Source organism: Atractosteus spatula, chromosome 2 (genome assembly GCF_055471065.1).
Source record: "Atractosteus spatula isolate fAtrSpa1 chromosome 2, fAtrSpa1.hap1, whole genome shotgun sequence".
NCBI lineage: Eukaryota > Metazoa > Chordata > Actinopteri > Semionotiformes > Lepisosteidae > Atractosteus > Atractosteus spatula.
In genome coordinates, this window is record NC_142707.1 from 21,173,893 (window position 1) to 21,197,817 (window position 23,925).

Sequence of the window (23,925 nt, forward strand, 5' to 3'; positions counted from 1 at the left end):
GATCCACAGAGTATCAGCAAAGACTGATAGAGGGGGTGGTAACACTGATAAGCAAGCAGGTGCTGTGGAAGAAGAATTTTCATAACTAGCATTGTTTAGGCTACAGGAGGAACACGCATGAGTGGTACAGTACCTTGGAGGTTAGCTTGGCTGCCTTATAGTATTTGGGTACTGCTGGGTTTTATTTGAGCATGTGAATACCTCTGTGTGGAGGCTGAATCTTTTCCATATGGAGTTTTCTGATCTTTTGAATTCCTCCCCAAAATTATTCTGTGTAGGAAGCATCACTAAATTGTCTCCAGATTTTGTGTGCCATGTAATGAAATAGGATCTTGTCCTGGGTCTGGTAAAAGCTTGTGCTCTAACCTTTGCCAGGATTAAGCTGCTTCCTGTAATATGGATAGTGGAGCGTGTTTAGAGAGGTATCATGCCATACCCCAGAAGAGACAGAAGGGGGCTCTATTACCAAGGGAAAGACCAGTGAAATTCTACTGTAAGCCGTGTTAGGTTTTCCATTTGAATGAGTGCGGGGAAGAACATGCTTTATCTAGTAAAGACTAAGGCAGAAATGCATGTACAATGCAAGATCATTTGGACAAACTAATTTAAACAGTTCATGGCTGCTTCTTAGATTTGTTCATTTGTAGGTCTGGTTTTGGTTATCCATTTTCCTTTTGGTGAAGGGGTTCCTCTAAAAAATCTGTAGGTCATTGTTAATAAGAATATGACTTTCTGTATTCTGGTTACATATAAGAGGATTACATTTTGCCCATCTAGCTCGGTTGGTAGATAATAGTCGATTGATCCAAGATTCACATCCTGCTCTTTCTTGAAAGAAGCCAAGATATCAACTTCGATAACACGGTTAGGTAGCTTGTTTCATACTCCCACACTCCTTTGGGTAGAGAAGTATTTCAGTATTCTGTAGAAGTCTGCTGGGCTGGCCTTATTACTGCCTTTGAGGCTTTTGAATAGTTTTAACAGGTCCCGTCAGTCTTATCTGTTCAAGACTAAAAACATTCAGTTCCTTCAGCATGTAAGCAAGGAATATTCTCATATACTGAAGAACATATTGCTGCTGTAGAATCAAAGAGCAACCAAATATATTTTCTGTGATATGATGACCCAAATTGTACACAATATTCTAAATGAGGCCTTATGTGTACATTATACGATCTCTTGATTAAAATTTGACTTTATATGCCAACATTGATTTTTTTCTTTCCCACGTTGTCTAAAAGTTGTGAACATGTCGGTGAAATCACTTAAGACCTAAGCTCTCTTTCCTATCTATTTATAATGTTACTTCCTGTATGGAAAAACTCTCCACTTTACATTAAACGTCATCTGCCAGGTGTTAGCCAAGTCTTTTGCTTCTGTAGTGTTTGCTAATTCTTCTGTATTGGTATCTGCAAACTGAAATAGTTTACTAACCATACCACAACCACATTCCAGTTGTGCTTTGCCATCATTTAAGGTTTTAGTTCATTATAAACCTGTGTTCTGTGTGTTGTGCTCAGGTATGGGAATCGTGGACACAACCAGCCATGCATTCATGAAGACACGCAGCGCTGCTTCATCACCTCTCAGAACCATGGCTTTGCGGTGGATCCCAGAACTCTTCCGCAGGACTGGTCTGTGCTCTTCACCAACGCCAATGACCACAGCAGCGAGGGGATCATTCACAACTCCAAGCCCTTCTTCAGGTAGCAATGGTTCCACTCTGTTGGACCTTCAGTGTGTCTGTCCTGAATGCTTTATGGTTTCCCCGTTATTGATTTCTTGAAGCAAATCGTATTCTTTGTAGTTATAAATGGGTGGTGCCACGGTTAGCATCTGCCTTGCAGCGCTGGGGCCCTGGGTTCAATTCCTGGGCTGCTGTCTGTGTGGAGTTTGTATGTTCTTCGTGTGTTCGTGTGGGTTTCCTCCGGGTGCTCTGGTTTCCTCCTACAGTCCAAAAACATAGTGGTTCATTGGCTTCTGTAAAAATTGGCCCTGGTGTAAATGTGTGCATGTTTGTGTCTGAATTTGCCCCGTCCATGGTCTGTCCTGCCTTGTCTCCGTTGTTTGCCGACTAACGCTTCAGCTTACCCTGTAAGCCTGTACTGGATAAGCGGATTAGAGAATAGATGGGAGGACAGATATTTAAGCTCTTAAAGTGACAAAAAAACTTTCCCCATATTGAATAATTGCATTCTCACAATGCATAAAATTTGGCAGCACAGCGTGGTCCAATCTTATTTTAGAAATTTAGAACATTTAAGAAAAGCTATCTGCTGTTAATTGCTGCTTTTTTATTTTGATTTGAGACCTTTTCCAGAAACTGAATAAATGAAATTACCCATACATAAGGCTTTTTTGTGTGAAATTAACCATACCTCCCTGATTTATGGCTCTGAGAACATGACTTTTTAGTTGACATAAACAAGATACAGTAGTTTTATTACACAGAGTAGAAGTCTTCCCTTGTCGGTGTGGTATTTTGTTTCAATACATTAATTGGTTTGCACCTAGTGTCACTCCTCTCCTTTGTTTCTGGGGTAATAGTGGTATCATTTGGGGTTTGACATGCATTCCTGCTGTCCTGAATCTTGGACAGACACTTCATGTCCAGCAGAAATACTCTTCCCCTGTCAGGTCCCAGCTGCTCATTTACTGCCTATAAGACACCCATCCGGGATCTTCCAATAACATTGTTGCACCTTTGTCCATCACTTCTGGGGCATGCTATTGTGCAAGATGACATTATGCTGTATGTCATGTTCTTCCCCCATTAGCTTGTAACCTGTCTGAGATCATCGTAAGACAGTTTGGCAACTCCTTTATCCTGACGGAAAAGCAAATGGAATTTCCTTATCACCTAGTCTCCTTAGTCTTTGGAAAGAAATAGAACATTAGTATAATCCAAGTTCTATCTACATAATATGTAAAATATTTAACCCAGAGCAATATTTTCTTACTTTAGACCAAATTCTTCACTTTTTTCCCCCCATTTTCAGACTTGTGTTTTCTTTAGCCTTTTCCTTCTTAAAATCTCAGTGATATTCTGCTGTTCCACATTCATCTGTGCATGCAACTTGTGACCACTTATCTGCAGTCTGCTTTGGTCATCTGTTCGCACAGAGAAGGTACACTCATACATTTACCACAGTACCTCTTGTCCTGCTACAGGTCCTTCATCTTCCCTCTTTGGCTTTGTTCACACCTTTCCCTTTTTCCCAAAATTAGACAAATCCAAATGATTGCCCTGCATTTAGAGTTGTAAAATACCGGGTGCTTGGATCTATTTGATTTTTAACTCATTTTTCTTTTTTTAACAAAAACAGTGTCCAGTTCCACCCAGAGCACATGGCTGGCCCAACAGACCTGGTCAGCCTCTTTGATGTGTTTTTAGACACAGTACGAGACTTCAAGCAGGGGAAGAACTCGAAGACAGGTGAAATATAGAAAGTGTTAGCCCTGACCATACATTTTCCTTCTTCTATTGTTTGCCTGTCTAGCTGTTGTCAGGTCAAGTTGTCCTTTCTTATTTTGCAATGTGTTTCTCGTGCAGATGACAGTTTTCAGCTACTCAGTGCTACCTTGTTTGAGACCAGCCCAGTTGTTTTCAATGATAATTAAGGGCACACCTTTCAGAAGAATTTGACCTGATTTTTGAAGTAGTTTAATTGCAACAGAGGCAAACAGAGCACTGACCCTTTACTAACTAAGGCTAACTTGGCAGAGAAACCATTTCCTGCATTAGCCATGTGTTTTTAAACTACCTTCTTTAAAAGGTCACCAGGGCAAAGTATTATATTGAGCAACTTGAACATTTACCTGGCCTTTGCAAACAATCACTTGGCCCATATTTGTCCTGATTAATATTAGTCCTAGATATGAAATTCTGCAAAGCAGAATAGTTTAGGAGTTCAATAGATAGATCTTTTCTTGATTGTTCGTTTTATATGTCGGGTGAGGATCAGAAGTTTTAACTTTTCATTGTTTTCATAGGCTGCACCATTGCAGTTTGTAGCGTTTTTTAAAGTATTTTTACATATTGAGCATGACGTTTAATTGTTATTAAAATTGATAGTTGTATGGCAACTGAGCCACAAACCTGTTTTTTATATATGTTTGCTTCTACTTCTTACATTCATCGTGTTTAGATAAAATGTATTATAAATGTGACGGTATTATAAATTTTTGCCTCTCTAATTTCCTGACTCGTTTTGATGACCATGCAGCTGCAATACAAATTGGATAGAATGTATAGAATATATTTCCATCTTTCTTTCACACAGTTAAACGGAGGCTGACTGAACATCTTACCTATCCGAAGGCCCCAAAACCAGAGGACATTGTCCGCCCACGAAAGGTCCTTATTCTGGGCTCAGGTGGTCTGTCGATTGGACAAGCAGGAGAGTTTGATTACTCTGGATCTCAGGTATGTTATTCTACTCGAAAATGTATTTTTTACAGCCCTATTTCTAGAGTGTTGTAATACAGTAGGTCATTTAGGGCCCTTAAAATCCTTAAAATCAACCTTTAGACCAATTTAGACTTGGTAATGTAGTAAATTTGTCAACGGGCATTTGTACTATAAACAGTATCTTTTAGGTGAGTGAAAGAACTCTTATACAGATGCAGCCATTCAAAGTTCATGGTACAAACCCATACTGCATGCATGTACCCACAAACCACTGCAGCGTACCGCAGTACGTGATTGACTGGCCAAAATGAACAACAGGGGCACTTATGGTGCATTGGTTGGTAGTGAAAAGATTTAATCATTTAATCTCTTTACTGTGCACATTTTAATCCACTTAATATTTATATGGAATTTTACCACTAAAGGGAAATTTTAGTAGCTAAGCATAAAAAGCAGAGGAACATAACACGTGTGAAGGTCATAAACGATATTAATTTAGGAACATAAACATATTATGTAAACTGTATGTTGCTGGTGTTGGTATTTTAAAGAAAAAATACACACTGATATTCCATTTCTCCCTAAACATTTTAAGCATCAAAATCTTACATGTGGTTGACCTTCTGACCATATTACTCTATCTGTATTGCTGTTTCAGTGCGTGTCACATGACTTGCCTTGGTGGTGTGACGGCTTAAGTCACTGATTTACAGTATGAGCGTGAGGGCGGGTGTTCAGATCCAGCAATTGCTATAAGTTTTCTTTTAACAAAAACATTTCTTTGAAAAACTAAAATAGCAAATATTATGGACACTACAGTATATTGACATTTTTTATATTTCAAAATAACACAACATGTTCGTACTGAACTACCACCTGACCTCGCAGCTGGAGGGCACCTGCCACCCCTGGCACAGCAACCCGTCCCTCACCTCCAAGGCCACAGTGCGCAGAGTGCCTTCACGGACTTGGGGTGAGGGGCGAGCTTATCTCACCGTTGCGCTTGGGCCCTGCATTCCCGGCGGCCCGGGAGTCAGCTCTGGCACGCTCGCCCCGACACCCACGGCTCCGACAGGCCCCGGCGACTCCCGCCGCTGCCGCCTCCACTTCCCGCTCCGGTCAACCCGCGCACCCCGGACACCTCCCGCCCTGCCCACCGCGAGACTGATTCGTTCCCCCTGCCCCACCAACTCTCGCCGGCCCAAGTCAAGGCAACCACCCACTTGTTGCAACCAGTCCAACCCCAGGATACAGTGTTGCAGACTGGGGCGAGGTAGAAGCGGTGTTTCACCCTCGCAGCCCCAAACTGCACGGTGAGCGCCCACTTGCCGAGGACCTCTGCGTACTGCCCCGTCACCGTCCTCGGGCGCAGGCTGGTGGTTTCCCATCCTGGGGGTCCGGCTGCCTTGGTGCCCGGCAGGACACCAGGCCACAGTAGGGTGATGGTCGAACCGGTGTCGACGAGGACCTGGCAGGGTGCCCTCGTTGAGGCAGGGAAGAAATAAGCCCTGGCTGTGGCCAACCCTTCCCATGGCAGCAAGCGGGGTGAAGCGCTCCTTCTGGCTTTCCGGAGCGGGGGTAGCGTCGCTCAAGTGCGGCCTTCCCCCCTTTAGGCCGCCCCGCTCCCTTTTCCTGACGGCCTCCAGAGCGGTGGCAGATGACCCACCGTCGTCGCTCCCCTGGCGTCACTGCGCTGGCCATCTCCTCCTCCCCATCTGATTCCCCGTGCGCCGCCTCCGCTGCCCAGCAGGGAGCACCCCTCCGTTGGTGCCCACTCTCCTCGAATACAGCATCGGCCTGCTCAGCCAGAGCCAGGGCCTGCTTCAAGGGGACCGGCGCGGCCAGCATCACGTGGCGCTGTACCTCAGTCGGCGCCAGGGCCCAGAGGAACGCCTGGAACGCTATCTCCTGGTGGGCCTCCTCCGGGAGAGTAGGGTAACCCTGGCGGGCTAAGTAGGCCATGTCTGTGGCGACCGGACCCAGTGGCTGTCCCGCTAGGCGGCGGTGTTGGGCCAATCTCGCCCGCAGCAGTCCCGGCGCCTCCCCTCACCCGCCGAAACGCCTCCAGAGGGCAAACGCCAACGTTGCGTAGTTGTACCGCTGGTTCCTGGGTACATCCAGCAACGCCTGGCAGGCCATCCCCTCCAGGACTGCAGCGAGGTGGCATTATTTCTAAATATCTAAATATCGCAACATGTGTACACAGCGATCCCCTCGGATTCCAGCTAGTGCGTACTTACGCATCGATGAAAAACCGGAGGTTTAAAAAAAGATAATTAGCTCACTGACAGTTTTATGTGCAAGCTGTGAACATTTTCACAACTCGTGGTCTTTAAAATGCATTTATTGGTTCACAGTCTGACAACGCAATGTAAATCTTTATCTTTGCCTTCTAAGTCCCTTAATTCACTTTAAGCACAGCTTTCTCACTATTTAGATTTATTTTTCATACCATCGTTAAACAAAGTAGGAGCGTATACTACTTCCTCATGGGATCAAACGTGGAAAGGTTAGAGTAATCGTTTTTATTTTTAAAATAAATTTTAGAAAAGTGTCATTTATAAAAAAAAGTTGCATTTAATACCACTCGATAGTTATATTAATAGAGATAAGCTCTCTATTAAAGCTCAGATCAAAGATCAAACAGCAATATCTCATACACAGGAACTGATCTGTGATGTGGTTGAGTGTGAATTGTGGCACTCTAGCAGTCAAAGTTGACATGCAATACACTTCCTCGTGATCATCTTAGAATCTTTGATTAAGCTGCAAGTTTTTTTTAATTTTATATACACAATACTGCTGACAGCAGGTAGATTCCCATGCTTTTACTCAGCAGCTTATTAAAAACAGCACCAATGGTGTTTAAAGCGATTTTTTTTTTACACAGAAGACTGACACAGTTTCGTGCTGTGAATCTCTTTTTCTAAGAAAACATGTTTCTGTGGGGGGAGGTGTCTTTCGCTGGAAGACTCGCCCCCTTCTACTTTGAAAATACCTGTGAAACCGGTTTAATTCGTCACAGCCAGCACTCCCGCAGAGAGTGATGAAAACCGCGCAGCGCCAGGCGAATGCACATTAATGTTGGGCTTTTGGGCTCAGGTGGATTTGTGCCCTACAGTTCAACCTGCGCTACCGCTGTGTACATACAGTACGAACATGTTGTGTTATTTTGAAATATAAAAATGTCAATATACTGTAGTGTCCATAATATTTGCTATTTTAGTTTTTCAAAGAAATGTTTTTGTTAAAAGAAAACTCATAGCGATTGCTGGATTTGAACACCCGCCCTCACGCTTATACTGTAAATCGGTGACTTAAACCATCACGCCACCAAGGCAAGTCATGTGATGCTTAAAATGTTTAGGGAGAAATGTGTATTGTGTGGTGAGAAATCTGGTGTGTATTTTTTCTTTAAAATACCAATACCAGCAACATACAGTTTACATAATATGTTTATGTTCCTAAGTTAATATCGTTTATGACATTCACATGCGTTATGCTCCTCTGCTTTTTATGCTTAGCTACTAAAATTTCCCTTTAGTGGTAAAATTCCATATAAATATTCAATACTAAGCGGATTAAAATGTACACAGTAAAGAGATTAAATGATTAAATCTTTTCACTAACAACCAATACACCACAAGCCCGAAAGCGCAACATAATTAATAATATCTTCCGTGTTGCATTAACATTGGAATGTTTTTTACAAGTGTAAAAAGAAGCGATACACAACGTGTCTCCTCTATAACTCTTCAGTTTACAGAGAAATTCTGCCAGAGCCTCACAACATTGTCCAATAATACTCTTCTTGTGTCTAATTTTTAGTTAAGCAGGATTTGAGCTACAGACCATAACAAAAAACGGAATCCACCTGCGATTCGGGTGCTAACAAAACGTGTTTACAAAGAAAGTGAAATACAGTAATACTACCAGCTATATAGATACATTGATTTAGATATTTAGATCCTTAAATTAATATAATTATTAATTTCTTTAGATACGTGATTCCATATTATATATATATAATATAATTCCGGTCCTGGAATCTGATTGGCTGACACCCTTCTGAAGCAGTGCCATAATCTCTGGTATACGCACACCCCAGAATTTTGACTTTTTACTGTGTGATAACAAAATTTTAAAGACTACTTCTTAGCGTAGATAAAAAAGCTTGGATTCTCATGGATCTGATACACATCTTTTTCTGTTGTCTTTGTTGCGCTCTTGAGGATCCTTGTGATATTGTGAGCTCTCGTTGAATGATAAGTGTCGCAGTTTAAATCATTTTCGTTGTTAGAAATTATGAAACGCTCTGTTAAAAGCAAGGGAGTTTTTATGTCTGTTATAGTAAAAGAAAATGCCTGACGAACTAGGGATTGGACAGTTTTTCAGTGCTTATACAGTCGTTGGAAATGTTCAAATAAATGTGCTAAAGAAATAAACAAAAAAAGTCATTTATTCCTTTATCATATTGGCTAGCTAATGTCCTCTCTTTGCTAGTTACTTGTAGCTGTGTTTCTGCATGCGTAGCAACGAGGGACTATATTCTCAGGCAGAGGAACGTAAACAGCTTAATTTTCTTGTTAAATAGTTTTTTTTAATTTAAATTAATTCTATACAGCAATCGCATATTTGGGGACTGTTTAATAAAACTTTGATGCTTAAAATGTTTAGGGAGAAATGGAATACTGGTGGGTATTTTTTTCTTTAAAGTACCGAGAACAGCCATGTACAGTTCATATAATATGTTTGTGTTCCAAAATTAGTATCGTTTATGATCTTCACATGCGTTATGCTCCTATTCCTTTTATGCTCAGCTACTTAAAATTTTCCTTCAATGGTAAAATTCCATATAAATATTCAATACTAAGCGGACTAAAACGTGCACAGTAAAGACATTAAATGATTAAATCTTTCCACGACCGACCAACGCACCACAAGTGCCTCTGTCGGTCATTTTGGCCAGCCAATCACGTACCGCGGTATGACGCGTTATGACGTAGGGAAATGCCTGCGGTACGTGTTTGTACCACAAACTTTGAATGGCTGCATCTGTAGATGAATCTTTTCTAAAATGTATAACAAAATTAAAAACAATTAAAATCTGTAATCTTTCCACCTGTAATGTCATTAGAAAGTACAGTAAGTTCCTGCTTTGTTTAACAATAGTATCAAAAACTTGTGCTGAGAAACCTGTGCTTAATGATAATCAAGGGACTTAGAAATCAAAGAAAATGATTTACGTTGTTTAATTTTAAACACTAAGTTATGAATGCAGACGCAATTGGTGCTTTACGGCCATTGTGCGATACTGAGCTCTGCGCTTCCTTCCTCTCTCGGTGCCACCTCCCCCTCGGACGCAGCTCAGTGGGCGGCACGCTGTTTTCAGAGCCTCTGATTGAGGGGGAAAAAAAGACCTGCTGATCTGTTCTACATACCAGGAAGACAACAGAATATGATTTTTTCTATTCGAAACATGTATTTTAAATGTTTAGTTAAGAAGTAAAAACCTTAAAGCATACACAGAGATTCGAAGCTGATCAGGAGGAAGAAAAATCACCTGTGTTTCGCGCATAAAAAGTAGTTATTAACTATTGAAACCTGTTTTTATAGCTTTTAAAGTCGTGCAATGTCTAAGCAGGAACGGATCGTTTGCCCAACCTAATTTTAAAGACCTCTATCTGTGAAACTTTTTGCAGCTGTACATAAAACTATATACACAATACTGCTGACAGCAGGAACATTCCTATTCCTTACTCAGCAGCTTATTAAAAACAGCAGCCATGGTGTTCAAACCATTTTTATATTTATGATAAAGGTGGTAGGTTGTGTACTTTTGTCCAACTGAGCAGTCTTGCTTTCATAAAATATGCCAACTTTTTAATGTATAATGATTAACATGCTGTAATACACAGTTTAAATTTAATAGTCTAAAAAGTATACAACTTAAATTCTTAATTGAATAAAGATTGTCCCTCAGCAGTGATCGTGATTCGAAACCGGATGTTTTCTGGTGACATCAGGAGAGGTTAAGCTTTATTAGCTCCACCTGCCGGTTTTACAAGGTAATTCCGGATACTATTAACATAATCTAATTTGCATACAATACAGCGTGGTATGACACGTTATGATGCGTTTCATTGCCACACGCCCACCGCATTGTATCCCAGCATACCCCGCTCGTTTTGAATGGCTGCATCTGTACCTATAAATTTGAATACCTATAAATGGTTAATATTTTTAAAAGCTTCTCAAATCTCTTCTAAAAATGTGATTTTCTGGTTATTTACAATAAAGACTTTTGGCCTTAAATGATGCCTTTAGTCCTTAAACTTTTACTTAATAGACTAAAGCAGGGGTTCCCAACCGGGGATTCGCAAACCCCTAGGGGTTTGTGACGGTACTGCAGGGGGTTTGAGAGATTGTGATGAAAACATCAGTCAAATTAACTAGTCCTATTCATAAATAATGTAAGAATAAGAAAAACAACAGTAGTAATTAATGTTTTACAAAGTGAAAAGAAGCATAGATAGATAAGACTTTATTGATCCCGTAGGGAAATTGATGCATGTTACAAAATTGAAGCATGTTAAGAGGGTTGATGTAGCATTTATCTACATTTATTGAAAAGATTGATTTAGTTAAAATCTCAAGGGGGTACTTGAGGCAAATAATTTAGGTTGTAGCTGACAAAAAAAGGTTGGAACCCCTGGACTAAAGTATAGTAAAACTACTATAGTAATGGTCTGGAAGCAGGGAATGACTGTCGGAATCATACCTCAGTTGCCACCTTTTGCCCGCTGGCAAGGCAGAAACAAGTATTTTTAGGCATGTTCCTTCCTTTTCTAAAGGGTTTCATTTAGTTTCTGATAGAGTGGTAAGGTAGGTTTGGCTAGGAATTAAACTGCAGTTGAGACAAGCAAGTTACTAATTGCCCAAAAATCACCCTTTGCTATCTCAGTCTGAGGGGCATATCCATCATAATATTAATTGCACAAGATATTTAATGTAAAGTGGAATGAATAAAATTCTTTATAGTATCACTTAATTAATACAGAGACCACAACAAGAAAGAAATAATTATAATATAAGCCACTGAAAGTGAACTTGGCAGAAGATGGGGGGGGGGGGAGGGTTTGTACAGCTTTTTGGACTGGTGTTTGGAGAAAACTGATCTCTCTCAGCACACAAACAGTGGCACCCTAATTCCTCTGTTCTTTTCAGGCCATAAAGGCTCTAAAAGAGGAGAACATTCAGACAGTCCTCATCAACCCCAATATTGCCACGGTGCAGACATCCAAGGGGCTGGCAGACAAGGTGTATTTCCTTCCTATCACGCCAGAATACGTCACGCAGGTAAGCAATGATGAGTAGGAAAATGTGATCAAGAAAAAAACCCTTTTACATGTATTATTTACCACCTCAAAAGCTCACTTCCTTGTAGACTGTTAGAACTAAGGTCTCTTGTTCATCTCCAGGTGATCAAAAATGAACGTCCAGATGGGGTTCTGCTTGCCTTTGGAGGCCAGACGGCTCTTAACTGCGGCGTGGAGCTGACGAAGCTTGGGGTGCTGGAGAAGTACAACGTGCAGGTGCTGGGGACACCCGTGGCCTCCATTGAGATGACGGAGGACAGAAAGGTGTTCGTGGAGAAGATGGAGGAAATTAACGAGCATGTGGCGCCCAGCGAGGCTGCTCACACTCTGGAACAGGTAAGCCCTTTTCACAACATGCCACATTGTTCAACTTCTTTAAGGAACAACTGTTGAATTTAAGAAAATGGGCCTGTTTTCTGTGAGAATACAATATAAAAAAGGTATACGCTAGATATGCCCATCCAGTTAAAACTACAGTGAAAGCCCAAATGGAGTTCAAAGCAGTTCTGCTTAAATCAGTGAGGAAAACTTTAGTTCCTTCTTTTCCTACTCCCCTCTTTTGAGCACCATCTGTCCACTGTTAAGTGCTGAATGTAAACCATCATATAAAACCTTGATGATTTTTCCACAAGGGAGTAATACAAGGCACATCCTTTAATGGATAATTTGTTTTAAATTATTTTGAGAAATCATTGCGATTGTGAATTCGTCCCAGCACCACAGAGTCCGCTTTGGGATTTTTTAACTACAAAAGCCTAAATTATGTTTCTTAAAATTGAGAAACCTCTTCATACCACTTTGACACTGCTCTGCCAAGTGTGAAAGATTTGTTCCAGAGTCCACTGGCTCACTTTGAATAAGCCGTGACACATGTTTTCAGGCTCTGATGGCAGCAGAGAGGTTGGGGTTCCCTGTACTTGTCCGTGCGGCCTTTGCACTGGGAGGCCTGGGTTCTGGGTTCGCCAACAACAAGGAGGAGCTGACTGCCCTAGTCTCACAGGCCTTCGCCCACACATCCCAGGTCCTCATTGACAAGTCCCTGAAAGGCTGGAAGGAGATTGAGTATGAGGTGGTGAGGGATGCATATGACAACTGTATTACGGTACGCTCTTCCCTTTTGATTTCAGACCTGCATAAAGTTATTTTATTGTACCAGTTTGTACAGTAAGCACTTAAAGGGGAACTGCAATTTTTATATTTCAGGGTTAGAAAGAATCAGCATTGAGTGCATTTCAAACCACAATAAGTACACGATAACTTGTAAAACCTACAATTTACATCACAAAATAGACAAAGTTCCCAGTTATGCAGAGCGCCATATTCCATGATTCAGAACGAGGCAACAATATTTCCGGTGATGTGAACTGGTCCTATTACATTGTTAAGGAACAGGCTTGTGAATACATCGCTTTTATTGCAGTAGAAATATTGCTCTCAACTTCAAGACAGTTTTGCAGATAAATGGAACCTACCCGTTAACTCTGCATGAAAATCACATTGGAAACTTTCTGTGGTGAAATACCTGTGATGCGTGCATCGCATCACATTAGTTATTACAGTGACTAGTGAGCAGGAAGGGCTGTATCATGTAACAATTCGTGGGAACCCTCGCTTTTGCCTGTTGTGAGACCAAGGGTTTGCCGTCATATGGCTACTTACTGTACCTTCACAAAGTTCACGATTTTGTGCTTAATTTGAAAATTTGTAAATTTTTGTGTTCTATGTAGGTATGCAATATGGAAAATGTTGACCCTCTGGGCATCCACACTGGAGAGTCTATTGTGGTGGCTCCTAGCCAGACTCTAAATGACCATGAGTACAACATGCTGAGGAATACTGCCATCAAGGTTATTCGCCACCTAGGAATTGTGGGAGAATGCAACATCCAGTATGCTCTGAATCCAGAATCTGAGCAGGTAGGCTTCCGAAGCCCATGTATGTCTGAGCCTCATTTAAGGTTAAAACTTCAGTGGGAATGTGTTTGAGATTGCTAAGGTCTTCAGGGAATCAAGCATGACTTTTTTTCTTCTCTGAGTAAGAAAATGAAAATACTTTTAATACAGTTATATAATCTTTCATCTTTTAGCAGTAGAAGTGGATCAAAGAGCCCCCCATTCACGAGAAATGCATTGCATTTTAGCAACAGTACACAAAAAAAAGTTAAAGGTTAAGATGAAGTGTATCCCAGTAAATCGAGGGATTACGTTCACTACACCGTAGAAGTGCAGACTCTTATTTTAAGACCAAGAATTGACTGTTTGGGTTTAATTTTTCACGTTTTATTTAAATGTTTTTCACTCTTACAGTATTATATAATTGAAGTTAATGCCCGTCTGTCTAGAAGCTCAGCTCTGGCAAGCAAAGCAACAGGTTACCCTCTGGCATATGTGGCTGCCAAGCTTGGACTGGGCATTCCCCTACCAGTCCTTAAGTGAGTATGACATATCCTTTTATCCCAGCTCATAAGAAAGAATGTTTAGTTAAAAAGACTTAACTGTTTATGTAGATCTGATATAGATGCTGGGTAAAAATGGCATTTTCCTGTGTGACAATCTGTAGAAGATAAAAATTTAACTGAATTTGCTTTTGCTCATGATTGGCACAGAGGTGTCCAGCAAAACTACTGTACACAATTAAGACTATAAATCATAGAATGACCAATCTGCCCCAATTGTGAAATTGTTGTTTTTACCATAGTTTCCACACTGAAACGGAAGGCTATGTTTTCTGTTTCTGCATTATTTTTTTTTATTGAAAACTAAAGTTATTTAAAAAGAGGAGCACAATTAGAAAAAGTACGCATATCTTTGGGTCCTTTATCGACAAAAGTCCTATGACTAAAAGTTTTTTTTCTTTTTTTTTTTAGGAACTCTGTCACAAACTCTACAACTGCTAACTTTGAGCCGAGTCTAGATTACTGTGTGGTTAAAGTCCCTCGCTGGGACCTCAGCAAATTCCTCCGGGTCAGCACCAAGATAGGTAGCTCTATGAAAAGTGTGGGTAAGTCTGGATCTTCTCTCGCAAGACTTGTTACAAAAGATCTGCTATAAAAAGATTGTGGAGGTATGGCACACGTTACCCATACCTATTGACATTGATGATCTGGCATCTTTCAGGAAATGGCTAGATGACATCCTTGGATCAATTCTTTACTACCTAAAGAACCACACAGTCTGAATGGCCTCTTATCATTTGTTTTCCGTCTTCTGTTTTTACTGACTTGTCCTTGGAATTGCTACAATGTTTTTTCCAGCTTCCGGGATTGCTTAATGTAACTCCTGTTTAAAACAACTGAGCCTTTTAGGTTAATCAAGCCTTTTTTGGCTCTCTATACAACATTGTTAAAGATACAATGTAACAGTAGTACTTATTTGTATTTAAAAACTCATCTGTTGTGTGGCTTGATTTTTTTTTGAGAGAGTAGATTTGTTTTGACTTAACTTGTGTTGTGAGTGGAATTATAACCATTGTAAATGCGTAGTGTCCCTTTCTTCAGAATATTCCTTTTCTGCCAAAAAAAAGTCTTGAGGGGGGAAATTTGGTGAACACCAGCAAAGGTAGATGTGTTGAATGAAAAGTGTTTTTTATCATTGACTGGCTTGTAGAAATTGGGGACAAAGTGCTATATTAAACCTGTTTCTGTTCCAGGGGAGGTGATGGCCATAGGTCGTAGTTTTGAGGAGGCATTCCAGAAAGCGTTGAGAATGGTGGATGAAAACTGCGTAGGTTTTGATCACACAATCAAACCAGTCTCTGATGAGGTAAATGGATGTTTAGTATTACGTACTAATTAAACCATTTTTGCTTATTTGAGTATAGAGCAGGAAATAAGGTAAGCCTTCAATTAAGACATTGTGCAGATGTAATCATTTGTTTTATTGTATATTATCATTAGTAGTCTTGCTATAGAGTTTCATATGACATTTGCAAATCCCTAATATCTTGCCACACTTCCTGTCTTCCTCAGGAGTTGCAGACTCCCACAGATAAGCGTATTTTTGTGCTGGCAGCTGCTCTACGAGCTGGATATTCAGTGGATCGTCTATATGAGTTGACAAAGATTGACCGCTGGTTTCTGCACAAGATGAAGAACATCACTGACCACAGCATCATCCTGGAATTGTACCAGCAGGGTGAGACTGCCATGCTCCCTGAGGTGCTGAGGACAGCAAAGCAGCTGGGCTTCTCTGATAAACAGGTTGCTCTAGCGATACAGAGGTAACTAATTCTTCATGAGGAGACTCGGGAGATTTGATAGCAACTATGGATGTGAAAACTTGAAGCTATTTTTAATGTTTTAATGACATTGGGATGCCTTGAGACATTTTCAAACCTAGTTATCCCCAATATAACATTGTTGGCTTGAAGTCTATAGATTAAGACCTGAAGTTGTCATAAGGGGTTGGTCTAGTCTGAACATCTTTACTATTATCTCATTGTGTACTGGACTTGGGTTTCTCTCCCTGTGCCCTGGTATCACCAGTTTGCAATACAGGGTATGGCTGCAGGCCACAGGGGAATGACAGAGTAGTTGGAATTGATTCAGAATTGCTAAAGGTGTTACATTGCAGTAGTGTATCTCTTTACCTTGTGTGTCCTCTGTAGCACAGAGCTGGCTGTCAGGAAGTTGCGCAAGGACTGGAAAATCCTGCCTGTGGTGAAGCAGATCGATACAGTTGCAGCTGAGTGGCCGGCCCACACCAATTACCTGTACCTCACTTACAACGGCACGGAGCATGACGTGAGCTTCGACGAGCCCCATGTCATGGTGATCGGTTCAGGGGTGTACCGCATCGGCAGCAGCGTGGAGTTTGACTGGTGTGCTGTGGGCTGCATAATGGAGCTGAGCAAGGTCAGTAGCTTGGGCAGCTCTTTAGAAACCTGCATTCCCAGAATGCTACTGGGGATACTGGGAGTCACGTGCATGGGCACAGTATGAACTGGTTTCTGCACTCTAAATTTACCCTGCTTCAACCAAAGTTTCCAGTAACTTCAGCGTTGCATACTTGTAAGCTGTCTCAACTTACCACTGTTTCAGACCATGCCTATTAATATGTGATCAATTTGTGATGAGCAAACTCAGGAGGGAGTGACAGCGTATCAAATATTCTTACAATGAGTGTAATTCAGAACTTGTTTGGAGCACAAACAAGAAGAGTTAGTGATTGCCCCAGCTGTCTTAGCCGGCTTAGGTGGCTTGGAATATGTTCAATTGCAGTTGTCATTTTGGCTTGCACATTAAACATTTCTTATTAGAAAAGATCTGTTATATTCATCCATGCATCCATTTTCTAACTGCTTCATCCAATTCAGTGTTAGGAAAGAGCTGAGTCCATTCCAGCGAGCAACAGGCACGAGGCAAGGTACACACTGGATGGAATGCCAGTCACACAGACACACTCACACTAGGGCCAATTTTCCCTGTTGAAGTTAACCTACCAGTATGTCATTGGACTATGAGAGGAAACCGGAGTACCTGGAGGAAACTCGTGCAAATGCAGGGAGAGCATTATTTGAAGTGAAATTGCTAGAGATGTGTCCATCTTCATTCAATTGTTCTGCCCTCTCTCTTTCAGATGGGCTACAAAACAATCATGGTGAATTACAACCCTGAAACAGTCAGTACAGATTATGATATGTGTAACCGGCTCTACTTCGATGAAATCTCTTTTGAGGTAATGTCTGCATTTTGTTTTTGTCTCCTTGGGTTTCTTTCAGTATGCCATTTATGAATTAAAACTTGAGGTGTTTTTGTCATTTCAAGTTTTTGGTTTTACTTTTAAATTTAAGTTGAGCTTAAGAATTTATTCAAAGAAAATGCTGGAAAAGACCCTTTCTGAATCTCTGTTAAAGAGGGTATAGAATGGAAAAATTACAAATGACAAAAATTTCAGTAAGCTGAGTAGTTTTCAAAGGAAAAGGGTATTTGCGTCAAAACTAGGAGAGGCTGATGCTGCTGAAACATGCTGGAATCAATATTGCTTGTAGTATTGTTGATGTTCACGGTTTTACTTTCCTAGGTGGTGATGGATATTTATGAAATGGAAGACCCTGATGGTGTGATCCTGTCAATGGGAGGGCAGCTTCCCAACAACATTGCCATGTCCCTCCACAGACAGCAATGCAGGATCCTGGGCACCTCGCCAGAGTTTATTGACTCGGCTGAGAACAGGTTCAAATTCTCCAGGATGCTGGATTCCATCGGAATAAGCCAGCCCCAGTGGAAGGAGCTTTCAGAAATGGAGGTAGAGCAAAACATGTTTGCACTCAACAAATGTTGCTGTAAACATTTTAGATGTTTTTAGTGTGATATTCAAGAGCATTTTAAAAGCCGTTTGCCATACGTCACCCAAGATGCTGGCGTCCTCACTTTGCTAGAGGCTTCTCTTGCCTACCTAATGGGAGAACTACCATTACGAATGTGATGTTTCAGCTGGGCTAAATACTGAATCCTGTTTATAGATCACTTGTGCCAAAGCAGTGATTGTGTGCAACTTGAAAAGGCCTTTTGGTTTGCGAGTGGTTAAATAGCTTGACCCTTCCCTCTTCCACCTCTCAGTCGGCCAAGAAGTTCTGTGAGTCTGTGGGCTACCCGTGCCTGGTCCGCCCCTCCTACGTCCTGAGTGGGGCTGCCATGAACGTGGCTTACTCGGACAGCGACCTCGAAAAGTACCTCAACAATGCCATGGCTGTGTCCAAGGAACATCCCGTGGTTATTTCCAAATTCATTCAGGAAGCTAAGGTGAGAAATCCAAGTGATGTTGTTTGAGAAGGGTTGGGTTTTTGTAGGAACTGTGGGTGCAGAATTTCTGTGGTTTTAATTCATTCCATACATTTTTTCTAGGCTACTTCTTTGCTAAAATGTCTACTTGTACCCCTTATTGACTTTTATAATAGACATAAATTCTCAATAAATCAAAAAGAAGTGCTGCACATTTAAGACATAGTTACACAAATTGTACTTATCACTTTTCTTTCTGCAGTTTACTTTGTCACCAAACAAGTCATAGGCAGAGTTAAGCCTATGAGGTTTTTGGACCTTGTCCCAAATTGGTAGCTAAGGCTCAATTTTGTAGAACTAAATAGTATTTCACGGTCCTTTTCATTTAACCTTGATTCAAACTCCAGGTTCAAGTCTGGAACTACAGTAGTAAGCAAAATAACGGAACTTGATCTTATCTTGCTTGCAACTTAGAAACTTCAAGTTGAAAATGTTGGAAGTGGAGTGTCTAGTAAGGGTTATTTGACTTAAGGGTGATGTGATGTAATTGAGCTCAGCAGGAACGAAACCAGCAAAGACTGGGGTCCAGCAAACAGAATTTGGAAACCCTCCTGTAGAATTTGTTGGAGATGTTCATAAGATCTTCAGGAATTGCATTTCCAACTTACAAAATGCAGGAGGTTATAGGTAATTGGAATTTCTGTTTTGCTGCTATGTGATTCTAAGACCTTTTAGAAAGGGCAGTTGATCTAGAGGTGGAAAAATGTCTGGGCCAGCTCGTGACTGAAATCTGGCTTCGCAGGAGATTGATGTGGATGCCGTGGCTTGCGATGGGGTGGTTATTGCCATTGCAATATCTGAGCATGTGGAGAATGCTGGGGTTCACTCTGGAGATGCCACACTGGTTACACCACCCCAGGACATCAACCAGAAGACCATGGAACGCATTAAGGCCATAGTACACGCCATTGGCCAGGAGCTCCAAGTTACAGGGCCCTTCAACCTACAGCTTATTGCCAAGGTGAGGACACTCTTTTTGTGGACTCTTGATCACATGCAGGTGTCTTTCCCCTGAAGATAATGCCAGTTTGTGTGAAATTAGAATGAGTCCTGTTTTTGTTAACCTTCCTAAGCTTTTCCTGCTCTGTGCATTAGTGCACGGTGACCTGTGGGCTTCAAATGCAGGAGTGAGTGGTGTACTGAAATGGGTTACATTTGAACTTACAATGGGTGTGTTTAAAGCTATTTCTTATCCCTATGGTGTTACTTATAATTGGAACATGAAGACCTGACAGCGTGTAAACAGTCCAGCCGCTTTTTTCAGGGTCACTGTGTCTGAACAGTGACCCTGAAACAGAGTAGTGCTGATGGATGCTTATAAATCTGCTTAATAGGGAATATTTCATCAATAGCTGCTAGTGAAAACCTGAATCTCCAAGCTAACAGTGTCCCTAATCTCCTGACAGGATGACCAGCTGAAGGTGATAGAGTGCAATGTGAGGGTGTCGCGCTCCTTTCCCTTCGTATCCAAGACTCTGGGCGAGGACCTGGTTGCCTTGGCAACCCAGGTCATCATGGGGGAGGAGGTGGAGCCCGTGGGGTTGATGAAGGGAAGAGGAATTGTTGGTGTCAAGGTAATGATGAGCTGGAGTAACTTCCATCACTCTTCCTCTGGATTTTTCTTTTTATAGTGCTGATTGGTTCGTAATGTACTGCAGGTAACAAATTACACTGCCTGTAGAAAAATAAAATAGTAAATTCTGATAACAGAATACACAATAAGCTGCTATCAGCTCATTGGCTGTGTTCCTGGTAAGTTTTCTGAAATTGAAGACTATACTTTTATCTGTACTTTCACCAGGTCCTTTGAATTATTAATATTCTATCCAAAGTGATATTAAGATAACGTGTAGAAAACCGAGATATATTTACAGTTTAGTTGATCTTAAACATTCTCAGTGATTGGTACCTGAAGGAAGAAAGTCCCTGTAGCTGTTGCTACTGGTTTCTTTTAGTTGTCTTCATGTTCCCGGTTTAGTGTTAAAGAGGGGACGGTTTTGCTTTTATCTAGCTTACTCATTTATTTTTACTGATCTAGGTCCCTCAGTTCTCCTTCTCCCGGCTGGCAGGGGCAGATGTCGTCCTGGGAGTGGAGATGACCAGCACTGGGGAGGTGGCCTGCTTTGGGGAGAACAGATATGAGGCCTACCTAAAAGCTATGCTGAGCACTGGGTTCAAGATCCCCAAGAAGAATATACTGCTGTCTATCGGGAGCTACAAGGTAAGTAATTTCTTCTTATACCAGAAGTGTGAACCTTTTTGCTGCTAAACTTAGTGCCATAGTAAGAAAGCCTAGTTAACATTACAGAATAGAAATTATTCTCCTAAACATATATATATATAAAATACTTTTATTAATGCTTTGTTAATGTTGAAATTCTCTCATTAAATGTTTTAAGCTTGTGGTCAAGTTTAAAGGATACACAATGTATATTTTAACGTATTCATATTGAAGTTCAGCTAACAGGTTTTCACTTGTTTTTCAGAACAAGAGTGAACTGCTACCTACAGTGCAAACCCTTGAAAGTCTTGGATACAACCTGTATGCCAGCCTGGGCACGGCAGATTACTACACCGAACACGGAGTGAAGGTGAGTCAGGGTGCAACACTTCAGGCAGTTTAAGCAGCTGTTTTTCAACCTGACACCAGAATAGCTCCAAGCCCTTTATGATCAGAAAAAAAATTTAAAAGCACTCGGAGAAATTCTGCACCCACAGTCCCTACAAAAACCGTTTCCCTTCTCAAACAACTTTAGTTTTTCTTGACCACGTGATCTATGGGACTTCAAACCTGTGGTGAAGTCATTATCATTGTAAAGTGCAATCATGATATAATAACCATAGGAACCAAGTAGAAACTAACCATGTTTGTTGGTAAAATCAACAATATAATTAGTTACTGTAAATAGTGGTATTCACGGTATTGGTACTGTATGTACTTAATGATAAAGCAGCAAAGCCTACGACTTCATCCCATAGCCCTTGGTAATGGATCCAGCTTTCCAAACTGCACTTATACATTAGCCTCAACTTGTAAGGAATTAATAGTTAGATAAGAGCTGCATATGATAAAGATGTTCTTCTTTCTCATCTACAACTACTATGTGTGGCTTCTACGAGAGAAACTTTTTTATTTTCATAATCTTATTTTTATGTAGCCAAAATTCAGGTTGATTCAGGTAATCATAAGTCAACATTTCCAACTAGCTGCACTCCTTTATGCATTACATTTGCAGTGCACTCTGGGATGCGATAAGTGTGATAACAATGGCATCTTATGATTTCATAGTCTTAAACAAATATAGACTGGATACTGCGGTACATGTATGCTGCCCCATTCCTACCATTGACACCATGTCTATTTCTAGGTAATGGCAGTGGACTGGCCATTTGAGGAGGAGAGTGATTGCCCAAACAAAGAAAAGCAGAGGAACATAATGGACTACCTGGAGGAGAACCACTTTGACATGGTCATCAACCTGTCCATGAGGAACTCCGGAGGCCGCCGGCTCTCCTCCTTCGTCACTAAGGGCTACCGCACTCGCAGGATGGCCATTGACTACTCTGTCCCCCTCATTATCGACATCAAGTGCACAAAACTCTTTGTGCAGGTGAGGGAGAAACAAGGGAACCAGCATGTTGGCTTTTTTCATTTCCGGGTTTTGGGTGGTATATTCAAAATGAGTGTTTTGAAGTTGCTTCAATGTTTAGTTTTTTCCAAGTTTCCACATCTGTTTCCTTTTGTGCTTGAAGACTGATAGCGTTGACTATATATCTTAATATGTGAAAATGGAAAGTCTGATTGTTCAGCTTGTCCCGCTAAATGTTGTTGTTTTATACTTTGTAGGCACTGCGTCAGATTGGGGAAGCTCCACCAGTTAAAACACATGTGGATTGCTTGGCATCACAGAGACTTATTCGCCTGCCAGGTAAACTATAGAAATCTGGAGCCGTGGCAGATGTGTGTTAAAGCAATTGGAGGGGACTCCCGAGTTAGGTGGTTAAATGACTTAAGGTGTCTGTGGAGTGGAGATTTGGCCCTGTACTTTAGGCATTGCTGGTATAAATCGGGGATATGTCTGTATCCCATGTCACAACTGTCCAAGTGTCCTAAGGTTAGCTTTGCTCGAAGTCCAGACATCCTTGGACATTGGCTCCATGAGGCTCACATGGTGAAGAGGTGGATTTCCTGAAGGGTTGTCTGTTTTGTCTTCATCTTTATGCTTTGAGAACACAGGGAATGTAGCAGCATGTTGAGTTGATGATTTACAGATTGGTAATTCCAGTTATTGGACATCTCCATTTGCCAATGGAGTCACTCTTCTAAACAGGATTCCCCAACCTGTTTGTCTTTCTTCCCCAGGGCTGATTGATGTCCACGTCCACCTGCGTGAGCCAGGGGCCACCCACAAGGAAGATTTTGCCTCTGGCACTGCAGCAGCCTTGGCAGGAGGTGTCACTCTGGTGTGCGCAATGCCCAACACGAACCCTGCAGTACTAGATTCCAGCTCACTTGCCTTGGTCCAGAAGGTGACGTTCTCAAAAGGTTCATTTACCCTGAAAAGTCTAAATTTGTGACAGTCTAAATGCAAGAATATTCCAAAACCAGGGACATTATAGCCAGCTTGGGTATTGCCAATCAGTTTGGACAAAAGCTCCATGTGCATTGTGTAAAATTGTATTACTTGCCAAGCTGGTCCTCCTGTCTCCCAGCCTTTGTGCACAATGTGTTATAACTTGTCTCACTCTCTCATTTCAGCTGGCTAAGGCAGGCTGTCGTTGTGATTATGCTCTCTTTCTTGGTGCCTCCTCGGACAATGCTGCCATTTTGCCTTCAATTGCAAGCTCTGCAGCTGGTTTGAAGATGTACTTGAACGATACCTATTCCACTCTCAAGATGGACAATGTATCCCTCTGGATGGAGGTTTGTATAAATGGAAAAAAATAAGTGATTTCGGTTGCAGCCATTGAATGAAGTAATCTGCTTGCCTCTGCCATTTAGCCCTTTATGGAAGATATTTAATGTTTCATATGACAGGTTTGTGAAATTGAGGTGTTGCTGAAATCGCACATAATTTCAAATTCTAATTAAAACACCATGGCAGAGTAGTACAACAACAGCAAAATGAAATCAGTCTAAGCATACAGATTGTTTATTTAAAGTCTTATAGAATTCATGTTTGACCATATGTTTTTTTTTCACTTTTCGAATTTATAGGTTGTACTAGGTGTATTGTAAATCTTTAATTTACCAGTTCAGAATTTTGAAAAACACCTGAAAAAAATGCCCACCCAACTGTGGAAAAGAGGGGGAGAATTAATTATGTTTCACCAAATTATTTTAAAACAGAGCA

At 41.2% G+C, this 23,925-nt stretch overlaps 1 protein-coding gene across 4 annotated transcripts in view; it reads left to right on the forward strand.

Moving 5' to 3' along the window:
• Positions 1 to 23,925, forward strand: part of cad (carbamoyl-phosphate synthetase 2, aspartate transcarbamylase, and dihydroorotase) — a 50,096-nt gene that overhangs the window by 11,326 nt on the left and 14,845 nt on the right. For all 4 annotated transcript variants that reach the window (XM_088930004.1, XM_088930013.1, XM_088930022.1 and 1 more), the window contains exons 7-29: positions 1,521 to 1,706; positions 3,327 to 3,436; positions 4,284 to 4,426; positions 11,639 to 11,770; positions 11,893 to 12,126; positions 12,671 to 12,892; positions 13,518 to 13,706; positions 14,097 to 14,221; positions 14,657 to 14,790; positions 15,439 to 15,551; positions 15,758 to 16,008; positions 16,396 to 16,642; positions 17,367 to 17,465; positions 17,811 to 18,035; positions 18,350 to 18,532; positions 19,314 to 19,532; positions 19,978 to 20,145; positions 20,610 to 20,792; positions 21,058 to 21,162; positions 21,940 to 22,182; positions 22,419 to 22,500; positions 22,935 to 23,101; positions 23,331 to 23,495. In XM_088930004.1, the coding sequence (XP_088786130.1) occupies positions 1,521 to 1,706; positions 3,327 to 3,436; positions 4,284 to 4,426; positions 11,639 to 11,770; positions 11,893 to 12,126; positions 12,671 to 12,892; positions 13,518 to 13,706; positions 14,097 to 14,221; positions 14,657 to 14,790; positions 15,439 to 15,551; positions 15,758 to 16,008; positions 16,396 to 16,642; positions 17,367 to 17,465; positions 17,811 to 18,035; positions 18,350 to 18,532; positions 19,314 to 19,532; positions 19,978 to 20,145; positions 20,610 to 20,792; positions 21,058 to 21,162; positions 21,940 to 22,182; positions 22,419 to 22,500; positions 22,935 to 23,101; positions 23,331 to 23,495 (3,925 nt within the window). The remainder of the gene's footprint in view (positions 1 to 1,520; positions 1,707 to 3,326; positions 3,437 to 4,283; positions 4,427 to 11,638; positions 11,771 to 11,892; positions 12,127 to 12,670; positions 12,893 to 13,517; positions 13,707 to 14,096; positions 14,222 to 14,656; positions 14,791 to 15,438; positions 15,552 to 15,757; positions 16,009 to 16,395; positions 16,643 to 17,366; positions 17,466 to 17,810; positions 18,036 to 18,349; positions 18,533 to 19,313; positions 19,533 to 19,977; positions 20,146 to 20,609; positions 20,793 to 21,057; positions 21,163 to 21,939; positions 22,183 to 22,418; positions 22,501 to 22,934; positions 23,102 to 23,330; positions 23,496 to 23,925) is intronic.